The sequence below is a fragment of the Perca fluviatilis genome, chromosome 15 (genome assembly GCF_010015445.1).
Source record: "Perca fluviatilis chromosome 15, GENO_Pfluv_1.0, whole genome shotgun sequence".
Lineage (NCBI taxonomy): Eukaryota > Metazoa > Chordata > Actinopteri > Perciformes > Percidae > Perca > Perca fluviatilis.
In genome coordinates, this window is record NC_053126.1 from 38648151 (window position 1) to 38662155 (window position 14005).

The following is a 14005-nucleotide window of genomic DNA, read 5'->3' on the forward strand; positions in this document are numbered from 1 at the left end:
GTTTCTTGTACTGTATTATATTATTTTGTATTAACACTTTAGTTTGGTTTAAAAAAACATGCATGATTTTGAATTTATAGTGTTTATTGTAGACTTTGCCTACATGGTATGCATTTAATATAAGATGTAAGATGTTAGATGTATAAGTAGTAGTATACCTATCTGTTTTCGGAATTTTTTGTAATTGTTAAGTTGATTTGTTAATTTGTTTAATAAATTTGTTAAAATTTTAAATTAAATTTGTTTTAAAATGTAATTTGTAAAATTTATTTTGTTCATAAATTTGTTTAAAATTTATTTGTTCAAAATGTAAATTTGTTTTAAAATTTATTTGTTAAAATTAAATTTGTTTTCAAAATGTAATTTGTTTTTAATAATTTGTTTAAAATGTATTTGTTTAAAATTAAATTTTTCTAAAATTTATTTGTTCAAAATTAAATTGTTAAATTTTCTGTTATATTCGTGCAGCAAGCTGGATACAGCTTTGATATTATTGTTTTTTTTAGCCCAATAACCGCTGTTTTAATCAACATTTATTCACCAGATCTTATCACGGTTTATATGTATTTCTTTTACTGCTATTATTTCGGTCTATTTCGGCCAGGGAAGCTGGATTGCTTTGTTGTTTATTGATATTTTCAAAACTATAACGCTACATCTTTCAACATGTATTTAGCTGTTATCATGGTACGCATTTCTTTATTTTAATAATATTATTTCGGTCTTATTACCGGTGAAATATTACAGTAAATAAGACATAACAGTAGGTTACGATATGAGCGAGCTGGGCGCATTCAAAGCCAATGTCCCACGATGCAATGCAGGCATTCATTCACAGAATCAGACAGCGATCAGCTGGTCTTTAACGCCTGTATCACTTCAATGTACGTAAGGGATCATGTAGAGCGTTGTTATAGCGAATACAACAACGGCAGGGTGATCAGGACCCCGACGCCAATCTTCTTTCAGCGGATCGATTGATAGCTCTCCTCCAGAGGGAACAGAACTGCGTCCATGTCAACGCTATGCTATGCATGGCAACGGTGTGTTATACTTAGCAACGGTCTGTTATCAAGAAAATAACAGACCTTATACCATGGTCTGGGTGAATACTCGATTCTGATTGGCTGCAGGGTGTCCATTAAAAAGTGATGTAGGACACCTACTAAAGGAGTTCAGTGAAACTGACTGTTTACTGTTCTATATGAATGCGCTACATTAAATCAAAAAGGAAATGTGGATTTATTATTTCCAAATCGTTCTCTGAACACCACAGGATGGTGCTAAAACACACAGGCTGCAAGAAGTAAGTTATACTGGCCCTGTGGACTGACTTTGTTTCACAGCGAATAACGTTATCTCACATCCCATTCACTGTTCAGCTTGCTGCTTCAGGCCGCTGCAGCCGACAGTAATGTTACACATCGCGGATCAAATTCTTCGTAAAAGTCGTTATATTGTTTTGGGGACAATGACATGGCTGATAGCTAGCTTGTCTTGTTGTTCAACATACTGTCAGGTTATTTTTACTGATTGCCAACTGTACACAATGTTATTGACTTTGGATCTTGCTAGCATAGCGCTAGCTTTCTGGCTCGTAGCTAAACTGAAGGGTTCTATCAGCTGAGCAGACTATATAAATATCTCCGGTTGCTAAGGGAGGCAAGTCGTATCTAAGGTTCTTCCTAATTCCTGGTGGAGAGAACAACGTTTGCATTGCATAAGAACCTGATGGATGGGAATGATTGTTCCAGGTATTAGTCAAACCGTCAGGCGTAACCAGGGAAACAGAGTTATTGTTTGGATAAACTTTAGATTTCGATTGTAAAACTAATTAAAATATGAACTAATGTTTTTAAAAATGTGTTATTTGGCAAGTGACCATGGTATAAGCGGGTTAATGCCCTTCGAGGTGTCCATTGTCAGGTAGTAATGGACTTACTGAAATGGACGGTACTGAAATGGAACGAAGCCCACTTACGGCAGACAGCAGAAACAGGAGCCGAACACGTCTTCCCACCCACCCCGGAAGAACTACAAGTGCTCAAGCTTTGTAACAGATCTGGGCCGCGTCTATAGTGGGAGTTGTAGTTTTTAAATATTTTGGCATATTTCTCATATGTAGTCGTTGGTAGTGTAGAATTTTGGATACACCCTGGGTTTATTTGGGATGGGGAACACACTGGTGTCATCAAATTTTAAAAATCGAATCGTTAAACAGGTGAAAATAGCTTATTACCATATTTGACAGTGCTTACAGTGGGTAAACTTTGGTGACCATCTCTACATGATAGCTAAGGTCCAGAGCTTTTTTATGTGTGTTGCACCTTCTGTTGCTAAATGACATCAGCTGAAGACTCCCGAAGTGACGTAGTAATTACTGCTCGGCGGATAGAAAAGATTGCTGCACGTACAAAAATAAAACAAATTGCTGCACGTTGTAGGTGAGAATTTATACAATAAAAATACCAATAATGAAAAAATTGTGTTTTATGCTAAGCACTTTGATTTGCCTTGTCGCAGAAAAATACTAGGCCTATATAAACAAACTACAGTTGAGTGTTTAGAACTACAGCCTAATGGCTTGGTGGACTAATGGGCATTTGTTTTGACTTGTAGGCTACTGTTGTGAAAAACAAAAAATAAACTACTTACAAAGAGAAGCATTTTTCATTTTATTTTCCATGCATAGTTATTTAAAAATGCAATTTTCTAAATTTGCAGTTGATGAATGTTAATAGCAAAGACTAAAGGGGAAAAAAAACATAAGGATATTTATGTGTGGGACTTAATTTGATTTAAATCACACTGCATTATTAGTTGTTTTAAATAACAATTTATGGTAGGCCTATCATTAATTATTATATTCAGAAGATGATCCTGATATCAATCAGCATGGTTACAGTACAGCTTGTAGCTATAACCTCTGTAGCCTTTACTGAGACTACCTTTTCAAAATTAAGAAGGGGCTAGTTTTAGGAAGCATTTTAAGCAGATTTTTGCTGAGGTTTTTGTTCACAGAGATGTATATAGCTTTTTATGGGTATGTGTACACAAACGTGTTTTGGCATTTTTGGCATACTTCTACCTCAGCCTACTGCACACAGACACAAGTACTTTTGCATATTCTGCTAAAATAGAGACCAGAATGTGGTGCCAAACCAACAATCTCATTCAACCATTTCACAAAATGAGGAGTTGGTCGTGACATGGGTCAGAGGGTATCAGAGGTCATAAATGATGAACCAATCAATGGGCTCTGCTCCTACAGGCACCTTGGTGTGTATATGGACAACACCTTTGGCTGGAAGGCCCGTGTTGAAAGTGTGTCTTATCATTTAGAGCAGACACTCACAGTGAATCAGATGGTTTATGTTATACAAGGCTGCATTACAGAGCATTTTAATATGTCAGCAATATCTAAAAACATCTAATTTAAAGCTTACTTGTCAGGGGAGCACAGAGAATATGGTCTGATCAATCTTTATTCTCCATGCCAAGTAGCTCTATCCTCTGACAGAAGAAATGGGTACCCTAATGTAAACTAAATAATTCTAAACTATAGCCCTAATTTGGACCTACCTCAATTCAAACTTAAAATAATGTTGCTTGAGGCTGCAGGGGAATAGCTTCGTGATATGATGCATATGGTTGTGTGTTGCTCACTGTTTGTGAAAGATGAGCAATAGATTGTGGCTGTTTGATGTGCTTCAATCTGACTCCATATCACTTTGTTTATGTTTTTTTATCGTTAAGTATAATTGATGCCGCCCGCCGGCCGGCTGAGCAAACAGTACATGAGTCAAATACATGAAACTGTATTTTATTATTATTGCTATGTTTATTGTTTAACTCCTCAAATACAACGTTAGACAAAAACATCAATATTACGAATAATATGTATTTGTATCTTTTCTATCCGCCGAGCGGTAATTACGACGTCACTTCCGGAGTCTTCAGCTGATTCTTTTAAACGGTGCATAACTTACTGGAACATAACTGAGCAACACGTTGTTGCTGGTGACAAAACCACTGATTTTATATATTATATTTATTACATGGCTTACTTGAATTCTAATGTAGAATACGGTCTGTTATTTTCTTGATAACAGACCGTTGCTAAGTATAACACACCGTTGCCATGCATAGCATAGCGTTGCCATGGACGCAGTTCTGTTCCCTCTGGAGGAGAGCTATCAATCGATCCGCTGAAAGAAGATTGGCGTCGGGGTCCTGATCACCCCGTCGTTGTTTTCTTCGCTATAACAACGCTCTACATGATCCCTAACGTACATTGAAGTGATACAGGCGTTAAAGACCCGCTGATCGCTGTCTGATTCTGTGAATGAATGCCCGCATTGCATCGGCTTTGAATGCGCCCAGCTCGCTCATATCGTAACCTACTGTTCTGTCTTATTTACTGTAATATTTCACCGGTAATAAGACTGAAATAATATTATTAAAATAAAGAAATGCATACCATGATAACAGCTAAATACATGTTGAAAGATGTAGCGTTATAGTTTTAAAAATATCAATAAACAACAAAGCAATCCAGCTTCCCTGGCCAAAATAGACTGAAATAATAACATTAAAAGAAATACATATAAACCGTGATAAGATCTGGCGAATAAATGTTGATTAAAACAGCGATTATTGGGTTAAAAATACCAATAATATCAAAGCTGTATCCAGCTTCTCTGCTGCAGCCCGACTGGCAGAAAGTTTCGTGCTGTGATTAAGTAAGATGCTTCTCATTGAAATACATTAGTATAAAAAACGTGAGCCCAACACGTAAATCTTCAAAATAACGTGTGGGTATCACGTTCTAATAGATTTAATTTCGTAATGCCATCACAAACTGACGTGAGACTGGGTTGGTTATTCACGTTTACACATTGACTCCGAAAGTTTTGTCCGTCATGAAAAAAAATCTTAACGTTTTAAATTTTCAAGGGAGGAAATGAGGGAGAAGGAGAGAAAGGCAGAGTGACAGCAGCGTCACATTTTGTATTGTTTTGCAAAATGTTTCGCAATGGATTCATTAATACGCATAGGACTCAGTGTGCAAAGTCCTAAAGGGTTAATGACAGACGAGCACTCCATTATCAGGAATTAATGGATTCTTTCAGATAAAATTTCATTTTATAAATGTTGCAAAGGTGAAGACAGGTAACCTTCTGACAGACCTGTCTGTCTGTCTGTCAGTGTTTTAAAGTGCGTGTCTCACCCTCATTCCCTCAAAGCGAGACAGGGCCCTCAGGGGCCTCAGAGCTCTCAGAGTCCTCAGAGACTTGATGGCTCCCAGCTCAGAGTATCCCAGGATGTTTGCTGTCAGTGACAACAGAGACACCTGGAAGGACAGGACATCACATTAACTGTCTTTGTAGGTATTCTGATCCATGATAAACTCTCTTCTGGAGAGAACAGATTGGGTTTGTCTACAATAAGGTCACTAAATCTCTTTGGATCCTGAGACAAATTTAAGTTTTTATACACCAAACATATTTCTTAACATTATTTTATAGCTCAATTTATCCATATTAAGAAATTTTAACTCAGTAGTTTTGGTGTCTAAACCTAACCAAACTGGGACGGTTTCACAAAGTTAACCACGTGTTTAAAACCACGACAGTTACCTTCTCTGGTTTAGATATGAGGACATATTTCCTGCCACCACTAGGGGGTGCTAAGTTATGAAACACTCCTGTGGGTCAGATGAGAGGGGGGGGAACCACCCATATCCTCGGAGGGTTTGGACAATGGTTGACTGAAATAAACAGGTTGTAAAGTTCTTACGTCTACGATGAGGAAGTCGAGCCAGCACCAGGCGTTGGTGAAGTACGTCTTAAACCCGTAGGCGACCCACTTCAGAGCCATCTCCACCACGAACACGTAGGTGAACACCTGGTCTGCGTACTCCAGAACCATCTTTATAACGCGGCGCTGCTCCAGGTAAATGTCCTCAAACGCCTGTTCACAGGGAGGGGGGGGTATTTATGCTGAGTTACCATCCAGTCTTTGTCATTACTTTTCATCATTACGTTGGGATAAATAAATGTTGTGTCATGGTGTTAAAATGTTTGAGTCGGTTCAGGATCATCTCACCTGCTTAACATCTGGCTGTGGTGTTAGTTATCAGAATGTCAGCCATGTTTGTAGTCCACTTACAGCCATGTTAGTAGCCCTGCTGTCGGCCATGTTGTTTCCACAGGTTAGTATTCACATTGCACACATTCCTGAGAACCAGTCAGATCCGAGCTGCTCAGTCAGGCGATCACATCAAACAAACCAACAGCCGTCAGACAACGTGCAGCAAAGCAAATAAAATGCAGCAACACTGTACTTGGAGTTAAAATGGTCAGGTATTGATCAATCATCTATAATAATAATATTTACCAGAGCTCCACTGCTCATTAGGATCATGAAAATGATGAAGCTCTCAAAGTAGTTGTGTTCTACAATGCAGAAGCAGGTTCTCCTGATGTTAGACCAGACCTTCCCTCTGCCCTGGGATGTATCTACGTCCAGGAATGGACAGCGGCGGTAACACTCTGAAATAAAAACACAACAAAGGTTTGATTTCAATCCGACAGTTACATTACAATGTTTACAGATTGATACTGTGGAGTAAGATGCTGTCTTTTCTTTTTTAATCCTGCCAATCACTTTGTGTCTGATCCCAAATATCAGACTCCAACACTGATAGTTACAGCCGTAATATGCAACAGTTTATATTTCATGTTCCATGTTAGTCACACGCTGTACTTTATGTTCTCTGTCAGATGAGCAGAACAGGATTCATGACATTGTATATGGTTACGTTGAAATAAAACCACAACCATAGCATATAATCTGACGAGAATGTCCGGATGTCGGCGCCATTAGGAAAGAAAATAAAGATGACTTAACGACTTGACGTAAATGAGAGTTAGCTAGTGAGCACGTTTAGATCTGCAGTAACCGGCCGCCACACAGAGACTCATCACGGTTTTTATTAATCACTGATTGGTTCCTTCTCTTAAATAAAGACACAAAGATGTCCACATGTCTGAAGTTATTTTACAATTACGGTTTATAAATGTGTGTGTCTGTGTGTGTGTGTGTGTCTGTGTCTTTGTCTGTGTGTGTGTCTGTGTGTGTTTGTGTCTTTGTCTGTGTGTGTGTGTGTGTGTGTGTGTATGTGTACTCATCTTTTTACATTGGCCTTCGCGGCATTTTAATTGTCTTATCCTGCTATGTTTGTAATTAAGTGCTTGGGTTTCAATGTCCTTTTTAGCCTAAATCACTGAATTGTAAGTGTGTTTTATTTTTATTTTTATTTTACTATCCTGTGGCTAATGCGCTATGTAACAGCACTTTGGTCAGTGCAAGCTGTTTTTAAATGTGCTATAGAAATAAACTTTACTTACTTACTGTGTGTGTATGTATTTGTGTGAGTGTGTGTGTGTGTGTATGTGTCTGTGTGTGTGTTTATGTGAGTGAGAGTGTGTGTGTGTGTGTGTGTGTGTGTGTGTGTGTGTGTGTGTGTGTGTGTGTGTGTGTGTGTGTGTGTGTGTGTGTGTGTGTGTGCGTACTGTCACTGTAGCAGTCCACAGGTGTGTTTGGATCATCTTCATCGTCTTCGTCCTCCTGAATGTCAGGAAGTTTCTGGACGGTGCTGCAGACCGACGACCCCTCACACTGAACAAAGAAACATTTTACAGTTTACACTCAGGTCCACATTTTATTTTACACCTGAATGTCTCACTGGCAGATTTTAAACTTCCTTCTGGGATGTTTGTCTGGTTATGTTTCTCTCTGCTGTCTTCATCTTAAATAAAATCTGTCTGAACTTCAGTTTTATAGAGAAGTGTTTTTACTTTGGAGAGTTTTTCTTCATTTTCTTCGTCCACTTCGTCCTCTTCTTCTTCATCGTTGTCCGGCGTCTCGAAGTCCGACTCGGCCTCTGCGATGGGGACCCTCGGACAGTCAACGTCGTGGTTGTTGCCATGGTTACAGTCGAGGGACTTAACCTCTGACCCCGGCTGATCTAAGGTCATGGAGGTCAAAACCAAACAATCCTTTGTCGTCCTGTCGTCTTCCTCACCGTGAACCGCTGCTGATGATATCCACATACAAAAAATCAGTCAATTACAACATTCAATCTGTGATGTAAACAAACACAAACCAGTCTGAAATCACAATGAATATTTAATTAGAAAAATAAGAAATAGTACCGCAGAAAACACAAGAAAACACACACTTTAGTTTGTATACAGTACATAAATAAATAAAGTATTAGTTAGTTAGTTTGATAGATAAAAAAAATTGTCCGTAGTTAGATGAATAAGGAAATGAATAGAGTCTGTAGTTTCAGGTCTACCGGTGTGTTCTGGGTCCAAGTGGTTCTTCTTTCCCGTTAAAGTCCAGATTTGTTGGAGGATCCAGGTCTTGGTCCAAGACACGGCCATGTTGATCCGGTTTATGGCAATCTGCAGATTGTTTTCTCCTTCTTCTTCTGGAGCCGCAAGATTATCTCCGCTAAACGAGCTCAGCAACAAGGCCAGGAACAGATTCAAGACCTGAAACAAGACCAGGAAGAGATTCAGAACATAAAAGAAGACCAGGAACCTCACCCAAAACTGACAAAAATGTTGGACCCCAGACCTGGATCTGGGTGGACTCTGTATCTACAGCTGGACTCTGGAGGATTGCAGACTGACTGAACCCGGCTCAAAGCCTGGGTTAGTGTCTGTGTTTGTGTTAGTATATGTGTGCTTCCAGAGACTCACCACCATGTTCCTGAGGGTCTGGGTTAGTATCTGTTTGCCTGCGGAGACTCACCACCATGTTTCCGATGACCATGACCATCATAAAGACGATCAGACACATGGTCTGGCCGGCGACCTCCATGCAGTCCCACATGGTCTCGATCCACTCCCCACACAGCACTCTGAAGATGATGAGGAAGGCGTGGAAGAAGTCGAACATGTGCCAGCGGGGGAGCTCGCAGTCGAGCGAGATACGGCAGACACAGTCTTTGTAGTTCTTCCCAAACAGCTGCATGCCGACCACGGCGAAGATGAAGACGATGATGGCCAGCACCAGCGTCAGGTTCCCTAGCGCGCCCACCGACTTCCCAATGATCCTTATCAGCATGTTGAGGGTCGGCCACGACTTGGCCAGCTTAAACACTCGCATCTGAGAGAGAGACAGGTAGGGAGACAGGTAGGGAGAGAGACAGACAGACAAGCAATGTCTTGTCATGCCAATAAAGCACTTAAAATTAAAATTAAAATTAAAATTAAAATGAAAAGACAGACAGACAGACAGACAGTCAGACAGACAGGCAGACAGACAGACAGACCAGTCTGAAGGAGCGCAGCACCGACAGGCCCTCGACATTTGCCAGTCCGAGCTCCACCAGACTCATGGTAACGATGATGCTGTCGAAAATGTTCCAGCCCACCTGCAGAACAGAACAACCACAGACACACGTTACCATGGGAACAGCTGTCAGTTGTCATCACTGAGCTGGTTTTACACAGGAAAGAGAGAAAGAAGAAGTTAACGTAACAAGTACAGGACCGGTAAGTGACAGAGGTCCAGATTCATTTGGCATGAAAGTTTTGGTGATTAGTGCCCCCTACTGACACTAACAGGAAACATTCTGGAGAGAGTTAGCTAACATTAGCCCTCCTTATTATTATTACATATCATCAACAGTTTCATGTTGGTTATTGATAACAAAGATGCTCCATTAAACTCAGATACAGAAAGCTGCAGGCTTGACATCCATGATGTATGTGATGAGTCATGACTGTTTCTTCGTTCTTCCAAACAAACAGGAAGTCTGACCTGGAAGTAGTAGTATGGGTCCATGGCCAGAAGTTTGAGGACCATCTCAGCTGTGAAGATCACTGTGAAGACCTGAGAGGGGTCAGAGGTCAAAAGGGCTGAGGTTAGGGGTCAGAATTACATTTACTCCCTTACATTACATTACTTTACATCACATCTTTGAGTTATTTCATCTCAAACCATCAAGACAGTGCCTGTTCACTTCTTCACCTTTCTTTACTTTTATGTCATTTTTAGTAGATAAAATATACTCAAACACTTAGTAATTTCAATTGAACACATTACACAAGAAAGTTAAGAATTTTCTTTTGATTGGAGACGTTGAGTAGACACAGAAACTACATTGTTGAGGTTTAACAAAAATATTATTTTGTGTGTTCAATTGTGAGAGGTGTCCTGAGAGGGTGAAATGGATGTTATGTGACAATAGCATGATGGTGAAACGCTCTTAAAAATTGATGAACATGAATGTAGGGAATTCCTTATGGCTGAACTGATGGAGCTGTCCCGTCTGGGTCTGTATTTTGTCATATCATATGAGTTGTGTTATTAAATTATATTGCATATGTTTAGTTTCAGTCTTATCATTTCTTATTTCTGTATTGTCCACAATGTTCTATAGTGTGCATATTAATTATTGCATAGTCCTATTAAGAGAGTTGTAAGGACATAAAGGAAGAATAGGATCCTAAATAAACAAACAAAAATAACTAACTTGAATTCTACTTGAGTACTTGTTTTATAAAGTAACAGTACTTTTACTCTGTCTGCCCTTTCATTGGTTCATCCCGAAGGTCCATTCTGAAACTAAGTCTGCCTCTCTCACCACCAGATGGCAGTAATGTCCCACTAGTTACATGCTGCAATGTTTAAATCTAGACTAGCAGTGGAGTCCACTGATGTATTTTGCATGTTTGTTGAAAAATGCAGAGAAACAGGAGGAAAAGGATATTTTAAAGTCAAGAGACGGGCAGTTATGTATTATATACCTGAGTTATGTCTTGTGTAAGTATCATTGACTTAAACCTTTTGTTTTTGTTTTTAAGATACAGTAGGTCTCTCTCTGTGTTTGATGATGGACACACCTCCAACACAGCTGTGGATCATTGTATAATCATGATTTGTATTTAAGCACTGTGTCACTTTACTAACACATTTCTCGAGAAAGGTCCTTCAACATTGTTTTAATTTGGTTAATTTTGCGCATATTGTCCAAGTTTGAGTGCTTTTAATGCTGCTCTCTGTTCTTTAGCTTTCATGTCAGTGACTGTGCCGTTTCCTGTAAACTCAATTCCTTCAGCCATCATCTCAGTTTAATTCAGTTGTTTTGATTTATATGCATTCGAAAGGTTTAATTCAGTAGTTTGTTTAAAAATCTGTTTTTATTTCTGTCATTCATCTCTGTCATTCGTCTTTTTCTTCTCAATACGCACAGCCAACGCTTTATTGTCATTCCAATACCATCCGTCTCTCATTCATTCAGTCACTTTGTTCCTGATTTTGATTTGAGTATGATATTCCAACACTTTATTTTCGCTTGCCGTCGAGTTTCTCCATATAACTTTGGCTTTCCGTGCAGTGCTGAGCTGTTTTCAAATGTCAAACGTCAACCCAACAAATAAACCAAATGCAGAGAGGACAAGTGTGTGAGGGAATCTTCTTTCTTTTTGTAATGGATTGACGAGGGAATGAATTCCCTGCACCATAAAGGCGACAAAGCAAGTGGTGCTTGTTTCTTTCTACTCATCTAGTAATGCCATCATACCCCTGACCCTGGGCAACATGTAAAGAACAGGAGACTCCACTGGGCCAATAGAAACGTTTTCTCATCACTGACCAGATTTCCGATGCTCAGAAGCTCCTCAAACTCCTCGGTCATTGGATAATGCTCCATGGCCATGAAGACGGTGTTGAGGACGATGCAGATGGTGATGCCGAGGTCGACAAATGGGTCCATGACGATGGTGTAGAGCCATGGTTTGAGCCACCGCCAACAACCGCAGCAGTTCCACTTCAGGAAGATGTCAGCGAAGGCATACCAACATGGAGGACACGGCCTCTGGTCGTCAGCAAACTCTGAAACACACAGCAGGTTAGTCAAGTCAGTTTGATTTATACAGCGCCGAATCCCAACAGAAGTTATCACTTTGTTCGGTGTGTAAAACTCTGTTTTTGATTGGCTGTGAGAACCTATGTGTGTCATGTGATATAATGTCTTCATTGTCTTTATTGTCTTTGTGTGTTTACCTTCCATGGCAGTATGTTCTTGCTCGTGTTTGTTTGTGTCTGCAGATGAATCCTCTGCTCTGCAGGCCGCCTGCTGTAACAGCGAGAATAAAAGCTTCTGATTGGACCAGTAAAATATAAAGATGTTGATGTTGTTGGTTGTGTTGTCTGAAGGCTCAAACCTCTTCCTTTCTCGTCTTCAGCAGCTCCAGGATCTGAGCGTACTCTTCTTCCTTCTGTTTGGCCTCGGCCATGTTGGCCTCGTTCTGCTCGGCGTACGCCATGGCAACCACAGCCAGGATGAGGTTAATGAGGTAGAACGAGCCGAGGAAGATGATGACAACGAAGAAGATCATGTAGGTTTTACCTGCTGCTCGCAGCGTCTGCAGACAGACAGACAGATAGGTGGAAGACAGACAGACAGGTAGAAAGGCAGACAGACAGGAAGGCAGAAAGTTGAGAGACAGACAGGAAGGAAGGCAGACAGACAGGCAGGGAGACAGACAGAAAGGCAGACAGAAAGGTGAGAGACGGACAGACAGAGAGACAGACAGGTAGGCAGAAAGGTGAGAGAAAGACTATCAATATTTGGAGCGTCTGTTTGAAATAGTCTTTCCACTTTCTGTTAGCCTCGTTCCTTGGCCTGACAAATCTGCCTGAGTTTATCTGTGAACCAGGGGTTACCAGGCGTGAATTGGACATCAGACAGAACAAAACTGTCTGAGAGGAAACCTGCTCTCATTTACCTGCTCATGTCAATACTGTCTAAACTCCGTTCCTGTCAAAATCGGAACCAGGAGAAGCCCGAACAGAATGAGTCGACCAGTATTGCTTTGCATACTGGAGCGTCTCCCTTGCCTGGCGCTGCAACTGTCCAGTGGGGGAGCTGCGCCTTCACACTCTACGTCTGCACTTTCTGCTATAAGGCCCCCAGACCGCTTAAAGTTTGCACTACTGAACATAAGACCACTGTCCAGTAACACGGTGTATTAATAACCTTGTTACTGAGCATAACTTGGATTTTTTTTATCCTTACTGAATGCTGGCTATCCTCTACTGCCACAACAGTTCTCATCAAGGCTTCCCCCCCAGAATACAATTTCTTATTTTCGGGATCGACTCTATCTTCTCCGATGCCAGTAACAGTACAGAACGTAAATTTGGCGATTTTTCCACTTTTGAATACCTAGCTTTTGTTGTTAGAGCCCCTCAAATCATCCTTATTCTGTCAATATACAGGCCCCCAAAACACTCCGATTTCCTCTCGGAATTCTCAGATTTGCTATCCATAGTGCTGGTTAAATATGACACTGTGCTGTGAATGAGTGATTTTAACTTACATATTAATGACAGTTCTGATCTCAGAGCTAGGGAATTCATGGACCTAGTTATTAGCCTTAGTTTTATCCAACATGTGAATGGTGCAACTAATAACTGTGGGAACTCACTAGATTTTGTTTTTACACACAGAGTAAATGCTGTTATCTCCTCTATCGAGCAGACTCCCGTCTCAGATCACTTCTGTATCATTTTTAATGATACAGAATAAAAATTTTTTGTTTAAAATAAAAGGGAGGGGGGGAAAAAATTTTTTTTTTTTTTCCCCCACCTTTACATTTTGAACTGAGTGAAGCTAAAGTCTAAAAACACGAGGTAACTACTGTCTTTATTGTATATAATATACCACAAGGGATTCTGAATTAACGTGTTTGAATGGGTGATATTAGTCCGGCTTAACTCAGCTTGGCCAACAGAGGGCGCTCTACGCTTTACACTTGACTGGGTATCAGTAGCTGAACCAGTAGCGCCGAAGTAGAAGTCAGTACGTGATGAACGAGTTTAAGTGTACATGCTACAGCACATGCTACAGCACCTGAACTGAGTTTTCATATTTCCTACAGGTAAGCTGACTGTAATCAGAACCCGGGTAATAGACATT

At 40.2% G+C, this 14005-nt stretch overlaps 1 protein-coding gene across 5 annotated transcripts in view; it reads right to left on the reverse strand.

Moving 5' to 3' along the window:
* scn4ab (sodium channel, voltage-gated, type IV, alpha, b) overlaps nt 1–14005 on the reverse strand; it is a 91888-nt gene that overhangs the window by 24648 nt on the left and 53235 nt on the right. For 4 of the 5 annotated variants that reach the window (XM_039825309.1, XM_039825307.1, XM_039825306.1 and 1 more), the window contains 12 exons: nt 12249–12449; nt 12088–12160; nt 11678–11916; nt 9841–9912; nt 9350–9451; nt 8827–9183; nt 8366–8564; nt 7863–8101; nt 7578–7683; nt 6400–6554; nt 5800–5973; nt 5231–5353 (listed from right to left, as the gene is read on the reverse strand). In XM_039825309.1, the coding sequence (XP_039681243.1) occupies nt 5231–5353; nt 5800–5973; nt 6400–6554; nt 7578–7683; nt 7863–8101; nt 8366–8564; nt 8827–9183; nt 9350–9451; nt 9841–9912; nt 11678–11916; nt 12088–12160; nt 12249–12449 (2040 nt within the window). The remainder of the gene's footprint in view (nt 1–5230; nt 5354–5799; nt 5974–6399; nt 6555–7577; nt 7684–7862; nt 8102–8365; nt 8565–8826; nt 9184–9349; nt 9452–9840; nt 9913–11677; nt 11917–12087; nt 12161–12248; nt 12450–14005) is intronic. The other variant, XM_039825308.1, reaches the window with a different exon arrangement.